Genomic DNA, 18501 nt, shown 5'->3' on the forward strand with positions numbered 1-18501 from the left:
TGTTTAAATGTATTTGTTATCCTTAGAAAAATGCCCTAATAAGAACATATATTGTTTTTATGAACGTAATAATTTTTTTTTACTAAGGATTTCTCAGGAAAAAAAGAAATTGTCTTTTTTATGGTTCCCATAGCAATAAGTAATTTTCTTATAGCTTTGGGATCCATAATATATCCAGTAAAATTAACATTTAACTACTTCTTATTAAAATGATTGAGTAAAGGATTACCCCAAGGTGCACTTTACTGAACGTGACCCTACCTACATTTTTTTTTGTATCCCTTTTTATTTTGTCAAATACAGTTTGAAGAAAAATTTGCAGTCATTGCTAAATGTCACTCACAAACATTTTCAGGTATTTTTATATCCATTTTTTAGATTTAAAGTCTGTTGGAACTTAGGTTTGCACAGTTAAATACAAGATGCTTTCTGATGTGATTGTTTACAAATTGTCCTAAAAAAGTGCAAAAAAAGGACTTTCACTGTGTCTTGCCTTATTATATTTCTGTTTTTCTTTCTTTTTTTTTTTCATGTAGATTCGATGGACTAAGACAGCAGGAAGTGTGTCAGACCGTTTTCAGGATTCAAGTGTCTTTAATGAGACACTTCACATCGCTAAGATCCAGCGGCACCAAGGAGGACGCTATTACTGCAAGGCAGAAAATGGACTCGGCTCGCCAGCAATCAAATCCATCAGAGTGGATGTCTACTGTAAGTATTTCTTACATTATATACATACAGTACATATAAACACATACATTGATTGTGTGGGTATGTATATGTACATATATGCGTCTCTGTATGTGTATATATATATATATATATATATATATATATATATATATATATATATATATATATATATATATATATATATACACACACACACACACACATGAATATACAGTACATATACAGTGTGTTAAGTAGGCACTTAACAGGCTTTGCTGTATTGACAGAAGCAGTTATACTGAATATTTACTAGCAATGCATTATTTCTGTCATTGATTACCGATTGACTAGAGGTTACACTTTTCAGTGACTCAATGGCTTTGCCGTTAATTACTCGATTCTCTAAATATGCTGCTGGATTACATATTGATTAATTTTTATGCAACATCAATGCCATCAGTGAAAGGGTTGATCTTATTTGTCAAAGAAAATAGTTTGAACAACTTATTAATTCAGAAGCTGAGTTCAGAACAGTGTTTCAAAACCCGTTGCGTTTTTACGCTTTAGTTTAATGTATTATTTAATATATTTCATGTTTAGCATAATTGTGTTAGTGTAACAAAAGTAAGTAGAAATGTACCATCTTGGAAAGTCTCTGCAAATGTTATTGCACATGTATAATGAAGCTAAAATGGTAAAGGGTATTTTAAGCGTGTTGAGTGAGATTTATAAATATTATATGTACAGCTTATGAGAAATATAAAGTTGTGATTGATTGCCTTTATCTCATGTTGAAACATTTCTATACTGATCGAAGTCAACCTGCATCTTGACCCTGACCCCATCTATAAAGCATGATGGCTCACTGAATGGTGTGATATGTAGGAAAATGATCTAAATCATATACATTTGCCATCAGGGTTTTATTAATCTGGTTATACAGTACCTAGTATAATGTTCTGGTGATATGCAGATGCTTTTTCTTCTAAGGCTTCCAGTCAGCTCTGATATGCTTATATTTTTTAATGGTTCATAAAAAGGGTCATTTTATCTTTTCCAGATATTGCCTTTGTAGTTTTGTCACCGTGCCGGTCCCAAGCCCGGATAAATTGGGGAGGGTTGCGTTAGGAAGGGCATCCAGCGTAAAACATGTGCCAAATCAAACGTGCGGAGGATCCGCTGTGGCGACCCCTAACGGGAGAAGCCGAAAAGAAAGTTTAGTTTTGTCACCGAATAGACTAATGCAAGCTTCATACTAGGGTGACAAGATTGCTTGTGAAAAATATTATGTTTCACTTCTTTAAAGTGGCCAATACATTTATTATTGTTAAGTGCTCCTCAAAACCTTCATGCTGTGTGACACTTTCTTGCATTAATGAATATGTCACAGTTACTGTAAAGAAATCTTCATGAAATTTTACTCTGGATTTCAGCTCTGGTGGATGTTTGAACTACTGTATAGACCCATAATAACACTTTAAAAGCCAAAAATCTAAAATCATTAAAGTAGCTTTTCTGTGGATGAATATCAGGATATTAAATACATTGCCTCTGATTAAGTGGTTGAAAACTGAGTGCAATCAAACTATCATGTTTCTTGGTGCAATTCAACAATCTGTTTATTTCCATTGCACTCAATTTTCCAATGCACTTAGGCTTATTTTTTGTTCTGTTTTTGTTCATGTGACTTCAGAAGAAGCACATCACTCACAATGCAAGATTCAAAGATTTACATTTTACAATTAATGTAAGCTTAATTATGTACTTTTTATTTTCGCTTGCTTACTCCTAGCTGGCTCATATTTGTGCTTAGTAAGGTTGAGGTTCAGGGCTTTGTGCAGGCCAGTGAAGTTTTTTCATCTGGCAACCTATGTCTTCAAAAAGGTGGCCTCAGGTACAGGGGCATTAGCATGCTGAAGCAGGTTTGTTGGAAATTGGAAGCATTCAAACATACTGTACTGTATGTGATTCCAACTTTCCATATATGTTTCATGTCCAGGTCACCACAAACTGTTGGCTATATATGTATGTATGTAATCTGTATGTATTTCAATATGTATTTTTCAGGGTGAGTAACCTAAACTACTAGTTTTGAAAATAAAACTACAGGCCCAATTTAAACAGCATCACTGTAGAGCTTGAGAATCTTTAAAGATGTGTCCAAAAATTATGCTTAAAAAAAGAAAAAAAAAATACTTTGAGCCTGAAGGATTAAACAAGCATACCACACCAAGTGTCAAATTTCACACTTTACAAATAATTCGAATAGTAATTATCATTAGAAAGCTATAATCAATGCTACTGTGCAACTGTAGCTTGCATATCCTGTATACAGGGTTTTATGGGAAACAAAATTCACATGGAAGAAAACTGCCTCCTGTTTGTTTTAGTTAAGATGTAGACTCTAGAAACATTAAGTGCACACTTTCTTTTTAACTGCTGTATTTAACATCCTTTTCTTAGAATAGGAAGAAACAAAGTGCGCATTTAAATTATCAGAAGACTGGCTGCTTTATTCTCCAAGAGACTGGTGCTTACCATGAAACCCTTTATTCACACTCTAGTTCCTATCTCAGTAAATCATTTGTATATATATATATATATATATATATATATATATATATATATATATATATATATATATATATATATATATATATATATACATTTTATTTAATTTTATAATTAATATTTCATTAAAACAATTCTCTATAAGTTTTTTGGTCTATCGTGCTATCAGCTGATTATTTCAAAATTAGCTAAATACATAAGTTATGTGGCAAATGCAATTCTGCGATAAACCTGGGGCCCGAGATTCGTACCACAGTAAAGCGGTGGATTTATATATATATATATATATATATATATATATATATATATATATATATATATATATATATATATATATATATATATATATATATATATATATACATGACGCACAATCGCCATGAGTTAACTCGTGTTTAATTGTAACTTAATTGCACATTTTTATCTGTTCTAAATGTACCTTAAAATAATACTTTTCAAGTTTTTAATACTCTAATCAACATGGTCGGGGACGAATATGGATGCTTTATGCAAATGTATGTTTATTATTAGTGAAACTATACAACATAAAGCAGAAAAGCTAAATATTCTTGTAAATGTTTTTAAAGTAACCACGGTGTTTTAAATTATGTAAATCATCAGGACACCAAATGAAAGTTTTGCTATGTTTTCACACGGACGGTTGATGAGGTGATGCCGGATAGACTGTACCTCTTCTAACTTTCATACGGATTACAGAGAATAAAACAACCTGAATGTCAGTGAATACTTGCCTCACAGACATAATAATAATATATGTATAGAAAGCTTGAAATGTGAATCTGTTTATCTAAAAGTAGTCTATACATATATATTTTATTATGTCTGTGAGGGAAGTATTCACTGAGATTTAGGTTGTTTTATTTATGTTTGTGAAAAGAGATGTCAGAAACGGCAGAGAGCGCCCCCTGTCTGTTTTCTTAATTTTAAAAAAGCCCAGCGTTTTGTTCTTATTTTGAGTGTATACAAATAAAAGTAGACCATTTACAGATTCGAAATTATGTATTTCTGTTAGTTCGTTTCGGTTTCTCAAACCCAGAAGGTTAATTGCCGGATGTGTGTATCATGGCAGATTTCTTTTGTGTTGCTTGATTTGAGACTTGGCTCCTCAGTAAAACAAATGTTTAGTGATTGAAAATTATTTTTCTGTGGAGTTTTTTTTTTCATCTGAGTAAAGAAAGGACATCGTGAATAAATGTGTGTTGAACTAAAGGTTTTAATTTCGCATCTTTAATATTTATTTATTTATATTTTCAATGAAAACGGTCAAACAGAAATGCGTGCGTTAATAAAATCAGTGCCATTAAAATGAATTGATATACATATTTATAAATAATATGCTGGCCAGAAGGTTGAAATAAACTTGCTGGAAATCCCTCCAATCCACATTGTTGTTTTTTTTTTTGCTACTATTTGCCCCTTTTTTCCTTGGAGTGATTTCTATGCAACAATGCGGCTCTCTCCAGAAGTCAGTTATTGAGCAAAAATGGTCTCTTCTACCAAAATAACAGTTTTAAGAAAGCAGAATTTCAATCACATGTTGATCCAACTCCTAGTATTGGTTATTTTCTATGCCCGGAAAGCAGCATTAGTGAAGTTTGAATTGTGATAGCAATTGTTGTTTAAAACATACGGTATATCCTTGCCTTTGGCCTCGGCTTTTTTATACCATGTATTTTTCATTAGTTATGGGTTATGTTGAACATCTTGCAGAAATGTAGCTTTACCCCCCAGAGAACTATTGAAGCCGTCGACCAGCAGTGAAGATAATTGATGGGCTTTTGCTAGTTCCCAGTATTTTTAGTGCTTTAGTACTGCAAGGACTTGATTGCTAATTAGAATTGTAATTGCTACTTTGGACACTGGAACACGTAACATTTACAGCTTGGTAACATTAATGTTGCTGAATCTACTGTTTGGTGCAATGGCACTTTCACTGTCTTTGTTAACATGCATGAAATATGATTGAACCTGCCAGTTCTTGGATGGACAGTTTCATTCAATTAAAGTTCTTCTAGAAAGCTGGATCCTGAGAGACCAGATTAGGTGCAGATGCGCAATATTAGGCAGCAGTCAGGAGAAAAAAAATAACCAGTGAGGGAAACCTGAAAGATTTCATCCAGCATTTAGTGATCTTCTATTGCTCAAATTGCATGATTGGTTAACTTTCTCTGTTCCAATGGATTTATTTGTGTGATTTCTATCGAATCGGAGGACAAAGAAAGTCATCCTAAGTAGAATTCATACCCCCAACTGAAACCAGCCCTTGGGCCTTTTCTCACAGATCTGAGAGAACAAGATAAGCATGTGCATTATGACTGAAGCTCCTTGAAGCCAGTCAGGCAAAGCCAGCGGGAGTAATCGGCACGCTGCTGATCCAGCTCTACCTGATCTGCTGTAGCGGCTTGGTGGTGGAATATGGATTGGGCAATAGAGTGAATTTTTGAGGTAATTTCCCTGGACACTTTGCCCAGGTGGCCTTTGAGCCCAGAGCTGCCCTGGTGAGCACAAAAAAATCTCTGAATCTTCAGTAATTAATGAGAATTGCTCTTCTCATCGGCTCGGGAGTGCTGAAATTGCCCACTCTCTCACTGATTCACTTTCAGACCATCTTGAGCATTTTTCTTTTTTTTTTTTTTGTGTAATGTTTTATAGTCCAATGCCTTAAGTGTCTTTAAGTCTTTTATAAGATTTAAGATAAACAGCTTCTGTCTGTGTGCAGATAAGCAGTGTGCTATTGCACTGTAGGACACTTTCACAGAATGGTTATTTACGTAAACAACATTAATCTGGGTAATTTCTCCTCTGCAACCTTCACTAAATTCATTGAGCTGGTTTCACTAGTGTAAGCAACGTCTTTTAAACTTAATGGTTTCCCTGCTATATGCTCCATCATTACACTTGCACAACAAAGAGCAAATAATAGACGCCCTATTTACAGCTTACTCCGACTAAACACTGTATTATTTCTACATGATGTACATCCCTCACAGCAACAATTCAATTCTGTTCTATTAAAAAAAGCTTTAAGAGCCATTTTTTACAGTATTACCATGTTTGTTGTGCATAGACTTTGGAAAGTGAAGTAGTAGAGCAAGAAATATATATATATATATATATATATATATATATATATATATATATATATATATATATATATATATATATACACGTGTATAATGGCCTTGTAGAGGTGAGACATCGTGAGGTATCGTGAGACACGTAGAACACATCGTGAATTAAAAAAAATGTTAAATGTTTGAATTTAAATCCTTCCTGAAGGCATCAATAATGGTAATAATATAAATATTGCAGTATTTAATAAAACAATCATTTTAAAGTCAGTCAGATTTGTTTCACCAGAACCACAAAATGCTGTTGTGGACACTTGGTTTTGTTAAATAGCGTTTTTATTAATAATTTTTTGAAGAATAAATTATGTAACAGTACATACAAGTCCTTTTGAGGTAGTTGTTGCTATAGAAACTGTGTTTGAGTGAGTACATTAATATCTGTCTGTTATATGTTTTCGGTCTCATGTACCCTACTTTCCTGGATATGCATGTATATCTGGATGGATAAGAGCACACATGAGAACACATAACATTAAATACCAAGTCTTTAGCTAGAAACAAGGGTGTATGTTAAACGTGGCTACAATTGCAAAAAAAAAAAAAAAAAACATTAATTAAATTAAACAAAATGAAATTGAATACAGAACTGGAATATTAGGAAAATATGTAGGGGGTGCTTGCCTCATTAATAAAATGCCTCAGTAATGCTCACCATGCTGGAAACAATGATGCATGCACAGAGGGGAAATTTGTGACAATCCCCTCATCCAAAAAACAAAACAACAAACAAAATTATGTTTTTAAAATAAGCAAAAATAAAATCAAATTCTCTTCCTGCAACTGGATTATTATTTTTATTCAGACATTTTTATTTTTTTTTTTTTTAAATCAGGGTGGTTCACTAGAAATATATATGAGGAAGCCTAAAACCACTAAGCTGGAAATAGTAATAACAGTGCATCTTCACACACTGATTAAATGAGCTGGTGGCTAGAGGTGGCTAGAGGTGCTCCTCGATTTGCAGCCATGGAAGTAAAAAGGCATTATTGCTCAAATGTTCTCCAAATGGGTTACTACCGTTCTCTCCTCTGTTACTTCCTTCAGCAGGTTAGCACTCAGTCTGGGGATGTTACAGGATTTCCTCACTGGTTTATTGTGGAGCATGCCCCAGGGCTGCTGGGGAACAAACAATTTAGTTTCCTCAAAAAATGTGGCTTGTTGGTAAGATAGTCTATAATCCAGAAGACTCTTGGGGCATCAACCATCATTGCACAGAACCTGTTTACCAAACAGAGATTTAAAATCATAAAAGATGATTTACACATTGATTTCTTGCATATCCAAGTGTAAGAAAGCTCCATTGAGCATGTAGACCAGATCATCTTTTATCTCTATGTTCTTAATAAGTAGAGATGCTTGAGGACCGTCCTTTAAAAGTTCTTCATAATGTAAATGTAACTAGTCCATGGCCCTTAAGTGCACTGAGATGTGCTGCAACAATACAAGAGACATATTCAAGCTGAGGCACTTTCTGCATTTCTGCTTGTCTTCACAAAGTTGCCTTTTAACCTGTTTATTCTCTACCTATTTAATCTCCTTGTTGTCCGACCCGAAGACTAGTTTCTATTGGTTCAACCGGTCTTTCAAATCCTTTGTTAAAAAATGAAACAACACACTTTGTGGGAGATGTGTTTTCCACACAAAGGTTGTTATAGTCTATAAAGTAGTGGCTGTGTTCTTCAGTAAATCCTCTCCATGTGACAAACAAAGCATATATCCCAGCCTGTATACTTCAGAATATTCTCCTAAATCTGCTTTGTTTACTTCCTCCCAATCCAATCAGCTCAAAGCAATTTTTTTCTTTCAAACGATTTAATATCATAGATTTTATTTCAATATTAGTGTAATGTAGGACAGTGATCAGTGTAGTTTAGAGTGACAGATACATGACTGGCACCTTTTTATTGTGCATTTGTATGGATTCATCTTTTGAGGTCAGGAACAGAGGCAAATTCATCCATTGACTTTCCCTATTGTCATTTTAATTGACCAGAGAGACAGCTGACATGAATCTCTGGAAATAGATATTAGAATTAGAACAGACTAGAAAGACTGATGAGGATGATGTGTATGAAAGCAATTGCTTGTTTTTCATTTGAAAATGATATTCTTTGATTAGGAGTCACTAATGGTGTTTATCCTTAAATGACAGGTGATAGCCTGCCAACAAAGTATTATATTAAATCTTATTAATACAATTTTCAATGCAATAATGTAGACTCTACATCGAGTTTATGATGTAAACATTGTGAATTCTAAAGATCAATAAAGATTAGTTAACTTGCTGACAGCATGACAGCTAGCTTAGAATAAACTGATCAGACAAAACTTTGTGTCTACCGAGGCATAACAAATTTGAACACCTGACTAGTATTGAGTTTATTTCACTAGATACTGACCATTTCTGAAAACAGCTTTGGAGATGCTCTGACCCAGTTGTCTAGTCATCACAATTTGGTCCTTAGGCTTGCCCATTTTTCCTGCTTCTAACACGTCAACTTTGAGGACGAAATGTTCACTTGCTGCCTAATAATATCCCACCCACTAACAGGTGCCATGATGAAGAGATAATCATTGTTGTTTAATGTTTAATCATTGGTGTAGCTGCAATGTTATCAACCTTCAAATGTGATTTTATATATACAGTGGAACCTCGGAGCTCGCGAGGGTTAGGGACCAAGACCGGTCGCGAGTTCCGAATTTTCGCGACCTTTTGATACGCCCCTTCCAACCCTGTAAAAACCCAAAGAACACTGTACGAAATCGATTTAAATGAGTAAATAACACTATTTCACTCCATAACACTTAATTATTAGACAATTTTAATGAGATAAACCTTGATTAGAAATGTTAAAACTAGCGTTTTGAGCAGCTCGCAGTTGCTCACGAGCCGATCTGAATGAGAGTCGCCGGTCGGAATGAAAGTCGCGAGCATGCGAGGTTGCGAGCGCTGAGGCCGCGAGCTCCGAGGTTCCACAGTATATGTTTCATTTCTGTAGCAAACCACACTGTAAGATGCTAGAACTTGTTATTGAGAGACAACAGTTTCATTTCAAACGCCTTTAAAGCTATGAAAGAAAATATTTAATTGTCATCATGTAATGCGATTACCAAAACTGCCACACATATATAAAGAATAACTGGTGGTCCTCAGTCTTTTTTCTCCGTCAGATTGGTACTGTGTAGCAATTTTTCTCACTATAATCTTTCTTGAATATAATGCTAAAGGTAGTGCAGATACAGCATTGGACTACAGCACCCATACCCACATGCACCTGAACCACATTGTTGTGTAATTTTAATAAGTAGTTAAGTCACGTATTGTATAGCACTCAAGCTTTAGTCATTATCACCTGTAGGCATATCATGTTCTTGCATTTGTCTACCTTTGTTTCATGTTTTTGTTTCCTAGTTGTTATGTTTCATCTATTTTACTGTAAATTTCCTATTTCTTGCACTTGCATCAATCTAATAGGACCAATCTAGGGCAGTGTGTTGCCCCAACATTCAAACATAAATGTGTGGATTATTCATAGTTTCAGAATGTGGAGAAGAAATATAATCTAAAAACCTGAAGTTTCTAGATACACTGGTTTATTTTGCTATTATTATAACAGTTTTTATTTTAATACTCAGGGTGAGCTCATGCGTAATGAGTCAGAGCTGGCTTTATGCATAAGCACACCCCAACTCAGCCAGGACCCTAGCAGCAATTCTGGGACAGTGAACAGTAACACACGTAACTGAGGCACAGTGTGCCTGGAGCACTGTGCGTTCATGATTCTTTAATTGTTTTTGTAATGTGTAATGTTCCAGTGTTTGAGCAACTCATTTTGGCTTTTCTTGCTCTTGGTGGCTTTTACACAGGGCGCTGTGGGCCAGAATCTGTCTCTATTTATGGGGTTAGTTTGAATAATGGTATAAGAATGCAATCTTTAATCTAGCCGTGTACTTAAAACAAACAGAAATATGATTAGTTTTTATTACTTAACTAATGGGTCCATTTTTCATTATTATAAGGATCTTGATCCTGTATTTATTTGTTTACTTGTGATTTTTGCTGCCCCCCCCCTAATAGTTTAGAGAGTAAATTTTCAAATACTCCACTGTCAACTGTAGGTGAAGTGAGAAATTTATTTTGTGTGGCTTTAATGGACGGTGGGCACTGTTTTCCTCAGAGATAAATTGTACGGGAGATGAGGCCAGGCAGACGCCACTGTCTCAGGAAGAAGAAGAGATTCATTACTCCCCTGACTTGCCTTGCCTATTGGGCCTCATTATTTCCTCATCTCCATCACTATGAGGAAGAGTGGAGATGGCTGGCATTGGCACTGTCTATCCATCAACACCCCTTGCACCACTGAACCTTTGCAGATGGCCCAATCAAAAATGAGCGGCACCTGTTACCGAAGAAGATAGGAGCTAAGCCACTAGAGAATAAGTGCCACACGGAGTCACAGGGCAAGAGCTCAACAGAAAGCGGATGGTGTGTTTATACTTTGACAGTGGTTTCTTTGCTGCCTAATTGACAGAGCAGATTTCGATCGTCTAATTCTCTGTTCTTTTAAGCTCTGTTATCTCCAGCCCAGAGTGAAATTTCCTTAGTAGTGATTCCTCTTTGAATGTAATGCTAGTAATGCTGTTTAAAATCTGTAATCTTAGCAGTTTTTGCTAACTTATTTGACCAGACTCAGACACCAATGAAGTCCTTTCACTTTAAACTCTATCTATTTATAACTTCATTTTTATCTGTGTTAAACACATTGTTATGCCTTGCACATTTCTGAAGCTGCCATCTTTGGGCTATACATGTTTTAAAAATTACAAAACTCTGACATTCATTGAGAACACAATCCCCTAACCAAATTGGCTGTGAAGATCACTTGTAATTGGTGGAAATACCTATTTTAAGCAAAGAAGTATGTATTAATTTTGAAAAGAAGGAAGACGTGAAGGTACTAAGGTAATAATGTTATAAAGCAGGATAATAATAATAATAAATGATAATAACAATAATAATGTCAAAAAAAAAAAGTTCTTACTATATTAAGAATGAATTTGATACGATATGTACAGTATGCAGTGAATGAATAACATGTCATTGCATATTCTTACCCATGTACACAGGTTGTACAGTACTATGTGACAGTGTGTAATTGCACGAGAATGATGCACATCATGCAAAAACCAACATAACATTGCATCATTGTCGTGGAATCAGGTTTCTGATTTTAGATGATATCAATGTTTTGACAGTAAGGTCATATGCGAAATGAAGCACATCTGGCAACACTGACACAAGCTCCTATGCCATCAAATATTATGAAAACAAATATGACACCGATAATGATGTTGGTGACGTTACGCTGTGATGTTACTAAATCAAATCAAATATTATTTGTCACATACACATTCATACAGAGTATGTGACATGTAGTGAAATGCTGATTACAACTGTCTAACATGTAAATAAAAATAGAATAAAACAAATGTAATTTTTTTTTTTTTTTATATATATTTTTTTTTTTGTTATAGTGATAAAATAAATTTGCAAATGCTTTAAAAATGCCCTGAAACAACAGCACAATAATCAAACCATACCTTATCCCAGATGCAAACATGCAACACAATTGAGTGTTCTATTGCGTAACATCAGCAACTCTTCTTGCTGTTCCTCAAAGGATGGATAAACTTCTTTACGCTATGATTTTGGAAGGATTTTGTATCATTAATAAATCCAGGCTTACTGAACCCACTGTTAGGTGAATGTTAATTTCTGTCTGCGACTCAGAATTAACGAGTACGTTTATTTAGCGAGAACCAGTTTTATAATTTGGACGATGCCATAGAAAAGCACAAGCACTAGGGATTGTTTGACCTTGTTTTCGACACATGCAAGTGAATCATTTGCACAAATGTTTCTTAAAATGTAAAATATTTAGTCCTCAGAAGTATTTTTATTGCATCGAGTACCATATCATCGGTTATCATTCAAGAAGAGAAATATGTTATTTACATTTATTGTGATGAAAAAAAAAAGCATTGAAAGAAAGAGAAAAATGGCAACTTTAAATTTACTGTCAATTCAAATTGAGGTTTCTTGTGCAACCAAAATCTTGCATGCGAGCATTGCGAAAGGACATCATTTCTTTAAATAAATAAATAAATAAATAAATAAATAAATAAATAAATAAATAAACACCTTTATTAAACATTATAATTGGACCATGTCTGAGATTTGATGTAAACATAAATAATAGATTGCTTTTAGATTTCATCAGAAAATGAGATCATTTCTGTATAATACTCCTGATGCTCTTTGTGTGAATAGAGATGTACAAGTTCACCCGATATAAATGTACTTTCTTTTAATGTGTATTGTTTACAAATACACAAAATGACCTAAATTTTGTGGACATTTGACTCTAAAAACACTCATACCAGATTTAGTCTGTCTTTGTTGTTATAATAACCTCCGCTTTTCAGCGATGGTTTTGTACTAGTTTTCCCTACTAGAATGGCTGTAGGGATTTGTGTTCATTTAGCCATAGGAACATTAATGAGGTCACGCACTGATGTCTGTTAAGGAAGTCAGTGTTTTAGTGTATTCTAAATGGCGTTTAGTGGAGTTGAAGTCAAGGCTCAGTGGAGGACACGTAAGTTCTTTCACGAACAAACTATAACTTTATTAGCATTTCTTTGAGCACAGAGGAACTGTTGATATAGTCTATGAAGACGTATGCAGTTGTATGTTTCCAGCTTTGTTGCAATACTTTCGGGATGTTTGGTTGTGATGGTCAGGTGTCTTCTTACTTTTGGACACATTGTGTGCTGTAAGTACTTAGAACTATTGTAGTGAAGCCACTCTAGTTTTTTTTCATAGGCCAGAATAGAGTTACTGTTGCTATCCTTGGACTTTGTGTACAAGCAGTATCACCATGAGAAATAAAAAACAGCTGAATGCTTTCTTGGCTGCTGGCTTGAAGGAAATTAGTGCAGTTATGTAAACATCTTGTGAACATGTATAATTAAGGACTAAAAATCATCTTGAAAATTAGGGCTGCACCATTAACTGAATGTTTATCATTATAGCGATGTTGGTTACAGCACTAAATATGTGGTAAAAGGCTGTGATACCAGAACAGCACAGGTCAAAGCCTATTACTCACAGCAGAGTGGTTTGCACCGAAGCACACAAAGTCAAAAACACAGCTAGCAGCAAGAATATATGTGAGGAAGAATTGGTACTACTGTAATGCAAAATGTGTCAGGTAATAGTGGCCCTGTGTCATTTGACTGGAACATTAATAATTACTAGCTTTTACCCTTATTCCAGCCAGAAATGTATTTTTGTTCTTCTGTATTTCTGTTGCTTGTTTTTGAATAGTGAATATCCAATATATATTATATACATATACATGTACCATAATTTCAGACTAGAAACCACGCCCATATATAAGCCGCACCCACTGAATTTTACAAAAAGAATTTTTTTAACATAAATAAGCCGCACCTGTCTATAAGCCGTCTACACTAATGTACTTTACACAGGCTTACATAGCCGTGCAGCTCAGAACACAGGTGAGGTGCGTTTTTTTGTTTCCGTTCGGAAATTTCATTGGTCTAATGTTATGGGGTTCAGTTTTTTGGCTTGAAGTTTGTGAAACCGGGAAAAACCCAGGAAAAATTCATAAATTAGCCGCTTCGTTGTTCAAGTTGTTCAAATTTTTTATTTATTTATATTCTGTAGCCATTATATTCTGATCAGGTTTGCAGTAGATCTAGTCAAGTCAAGTCAAGTCAAGAAGTCAAGAAGCTTTTATTGTCATTCAACCATGTATAGCTGATGCAGTACACAGTAAAATGAGACAACGTTCCTCCTGAATCTAGTGAATATCTCCTAAAAAACTAGCGCAAGGTGGGAAAAATTGGAACACCTTTCGATCACAGGACACCATACAAACATATAAAATAAATATCTCAACCGTGCCTCAGGTTAGTGACAGTTTAGGCAGTGGAAGAATGTATAAGGGCACTGATAGGCCACAGTGAGGAGGGAAACAAAACAAAGAATTCATTATGAAGATCTGTATGAAATATTTAGAATTTATTTTTTTGTGTCCATAAAATGCAGCCCAATCAGAAATCCTGAAAAGTTTGCTTGTGGTAAACTAGTTAGAAGTAAAAAAAAAATTATGTACCCACAGTGTAGCATGCAAAAAAAATTTATTAGCTTTCAAAAGAAACGACATTTATTTAGCTTTCAAAAGAAACGACATGAAAAAAATTTTCTTCATTCATACATAAATAGTAAATTTTATCTATAAATGCATAAAATATAAAAAGGATTGTTAATTTAGTTCTATTGTTAAATAATGAAGGTTAGTTGAATGGGATGATTTATATTGCAGCTACTGCGCTTTGACTTTAAGGTTATATGAAGACAGAGTGCAGCATCTGCAGGTTTTAGAGTCTAAAAGGTCAGTTCGCTATCATAGCATTTAGGTTTAAACGAAGACATCATAAATACCTATTGAAAAGGTGTCTATTATCAATCTCTGACACTGTGGCTGGACACTTATCAACACAAACAGCAGCCATTATCATCATCAACTCTGCTGAAATGATCACTCAGAGGTTTAGGCTTCTCAGCTTCTCACTTATTTCCTTCTGTGTTATATGTCATTGATTGTACTTTATCATTATTCAAAGCAAGCATGTCTATTTATCTTTATACCTCCTAATCATAGACCTGCCAGATATAAACTCGAGCACAGGTAAGTAATGAAAAAGAGGGAAAACTTTAAAATGGCTTCTCATTCATCAAAAAGCAGGACACTACAAAAGCCCGGCAAATGAATTATGGAACAAAATGTCTGTATGCAAAAGCATCTACAATCAAGGGCAGAGGTTCTGTTTTCTCTCTCTCTCTCTCTCTCTCTCTCTCTCTCTCTCTCTCTCTCTCTCTCTCTCTCTCTCTCTCTCTCTCTCAATATTATATATATATATATACACATATATGTGTGTGTGTATGTGTTTGTGTTTGTGTGTGTGTGTGTGTGTGTGTGTGTGTGTGTGTGTGTGTGTGTTTGTGTGTGTGTGTGTGTGTGTGTGTGTGTGTGTGTGTGTGTGTGTGTGTGTGTGACAAGAATGTTGAAGTATTGTTACACACATCAAGGTTTTACGTTATGTGCCGAGGTGACCATTGATATTGATATGCCGCCTCTGTTCTTGCTGTTTGCTAGTTTCATAATTACAAAGGGAATTATAGAATTCCTGCCTGCCAAGTTGCCTTATAAAACTTTCTATTTCCGTGATGATAAGTCTCTTTGCAGTGGCAGCTTTAATTTGCAAACTGATAGGTGTGCAGTATCAGAACGTTAGAAAAGTCGCTCTGCTCGACGAAACCTTGCTGTGAACAGACACTTAATCTTGCCTTTGCCTGAATCACAATTTCAGCAGCCAGTCTTAATATGTGAAATCATCCATCTAACTCTGAGAGAAAGGCATGTTTGCGGCTGGGCTCCACACTTGGAACACAGACGATGCTGCGGGCTGTTTTTACATCTCCAAGTTGAGGGGGTGATGACATAGTTTTTGCCTATCATAGCTCTGTGACTGGTAATAGCCTTTTCTTCTAACACCTTTACCTCCATATCTCAATGTAAATAGCTCCTGGGGAATTAGGCCAGTCTGCTTCTCGCAAGTCTATGATCGTAGCAAACAACCTTATCTGCTGCCTCATTAACTGTACATCTGGAAGTTAACAATTTGTACATTTCAGGGTTTGGGACAAATTGCTTATCTTGGGCCTAATAGGCCTATTTTTACACGGAAAGTTGCAACACGGATGTCACCCGGGTCACTGGTGTCTCGTGTAATCAAGCTGGGACAGTGATTAGTGCCACCCAGTCAGGGTGAATTTAATTCCAGTCCTGTGACACCTAGCAATGACAGCTTGATGGGGGTTATCTCCATAATGACTGTTGTAGATTGCTCTGGAATAGAGGACTGCATTTGATTAAGACCCCAGCCTGCTCTGTGTGGTGCTCTGGATTATTTGATGTGTGTGAAAGATGGTGGAAAAAATGAAAAAATCTTACAGCACCGTAATGAATATTTATTCACTGTTGTGAATGAGAATTAAAAAAATCACCATCACAATGTTCTTTTTTATTTATTGTATGTACTTACTAATAGCCACCCATAGCCAGAAAGCATAGGAAATATCATTGTTGTGCTCTGTGGGTGGGAGTAAGAGCTATTTCCCTGTGTCCTGTTGATCAGAGTGACACTATCCAACAGTGCAGTCATGCATATAAAAAAAAAACAACAACAAGTATTAAGTGCTCTCCTTCGAGCAAGTTTGACTGCCCTGTGATGTTGAAGTAATGCTGTGCCTGGCTTCAAGTACCTCAGCAGGATCATGTGTTAGTCTCCACCCTCAAAGGTTTGTTGTTGTGCCTCAGGGGAGAGTTAGCTAGTGGGCAGAAATTAAATGTGCATATATTAAATGTGTTAAATATTCAATTGATATAATCTAATCTATCTTTTCAAACATTATTCAGTAATAATTATTATGATACCCAAGCAACTGTTTACTTTCAAAAAGTATTTTTTTTTATTTAAAATTATTAAATAGTGCTGTCACCTGATAAGCTTTTATTGTAATTTTAACTATATATAGCTGTATGCAGTACACAGTGAAATGAGACAACGTTCCTCCAGAACCCCACACAACATAGAGCTACAACACACAACATAGAGCTACATACAGAACACAGATCTAAGCACTAAAGTAAGTGTCCTCACCACATATAGTGCATCGTGTGCAACCTAGTGCAAACAGTGCAGACAAAAGACTGCGCAAACAGACAGCACAAGACAGTGTAGGACAAATACACCAAAAAAACACAAAAGAGCGCTGACCAGTAAACCTACTTTCTTATACTCTGTGCCTTAATCATTGTTCACGTAAGTTCCTTCTAGTGATGGGCCGTTTGCGAATGATTTTTTCATTTTGAACAAGTAGTAGTCTCAAAAAGTGATTTGCTCACTTCTACTGGTCGTGCTTGAGCAAAGCATCGCAAATCTCTGTAGGTTATGTAAAGAAAAGAAGTATTAAGTAGTTCATCTCATCAGTCCTCTGGTCTGGGTCGTTCGTTCTTTTATTACGAGACTCATAGACGCTACACAATGCAATAGATATTTTATTTTTTTGGTCTGAATCATTGTTATAATAATTATGGGAGTCATGTGACAAAAGAACTAACGACACAGCAGATATGGGAGGTAAGCAACTCATTCTGTTTAGCATCCTACTCATCCTAACCCTAGCATATTTTCATTATTTGAACTATAATCAAAGTTTGTAGTCATGTTTCTGGGATCTGCTTATTGAAACTGTAAAATTGTATTTTATTTCTGATCAAAGAACTCAAATGAACTAAATGACTCAAAAAAGATTTGTTCATTCTGATGAACGAGATTTCAAGAACCAAAGCATTAAAATGATCCGATCCGATCCGTTCCCATGACTAGTTACCTTTCTGTTTTTCCAACTGATTTTTCACATCAGCATGACAGTAGGGGGCAGTAGGTAGTCTCCAGATAAATCACAATTTCGACCATGATAAAGTAATGATGAATTCTTGAAGAAATGAGTGAAAAAAAAAAAACAACATTAGGTATGGTCTGTATATATAAACTTTTTAGCAGTCACAGCTCGAATTGCTATGTGCACATTGTCTGACCCTTAGACTAGGATGCCTAAGGCTACAATGTTTCAGCTGCTGAATCAAGCCAGTGGTGGAGTCTGCTTTAACCATTCTTGACACGTCTACTTATCTGTGATTCTCTATTTGGTATTATTTGCTGCAGGTGTGCTGTCTGATCATGTCAGAAATTGCAGTTTTCGAATATCAAATTTCAGTTATGTTTATAGAAAAGAGATTACAATCGCAGTGACGTTAGATCCCTTGTATCAGTGTAGGGAGAAGTTGAAATCCTCCCAGCAGATAACAAACACTATATACTGTACGTATTGTACATAGCTATGATAAAATTACATTTTTACATCACTACTCTTATACTTTATGTATCGATA

General features: G+C 35.2%; 1 protein-coding gene across 2 annotated transcripts in view; it reads left to right on the plus strand.

Moving 5' to 3' along the window:
• Window positions 1-18501, plus strand: part of LOC310737716 (MAM domain-containing glycosylphosphatidylinositol anchor protein 2) — a 194891-nt gene that overhangs the window by 85034 nt on the left and 91356 nt on the right. For both annotated transcript variants that reach the window (XR_014536877.1, XM_083562244.1), the window contains exon 3: window positions 537-711. Coding sequence is in view for 1 of the 2 variants with exons in the window: in XM_083562244.1 (XP_083418370.1) it covers window positions 537-711 (175 nt within the window). In the remaining variant the exon portion in view is untranslated. The remainder of the gene's footprint in view (window positions 1-536; window positions 712-18501) is intronic.

This window comes from Silurus aristotelis, assembly GCF_946808225.1.
Source record: "Silurus aristotelis genome assembly, chromosome: 15".
In the NCBI taxonomy this organism is placed as follows: domain Eukaryota; kingdom Metazoa; phylum Chordata; class Actinopteri; order Siluriformes; family Siluridae; genus Silurus; species Silurus aristotelis.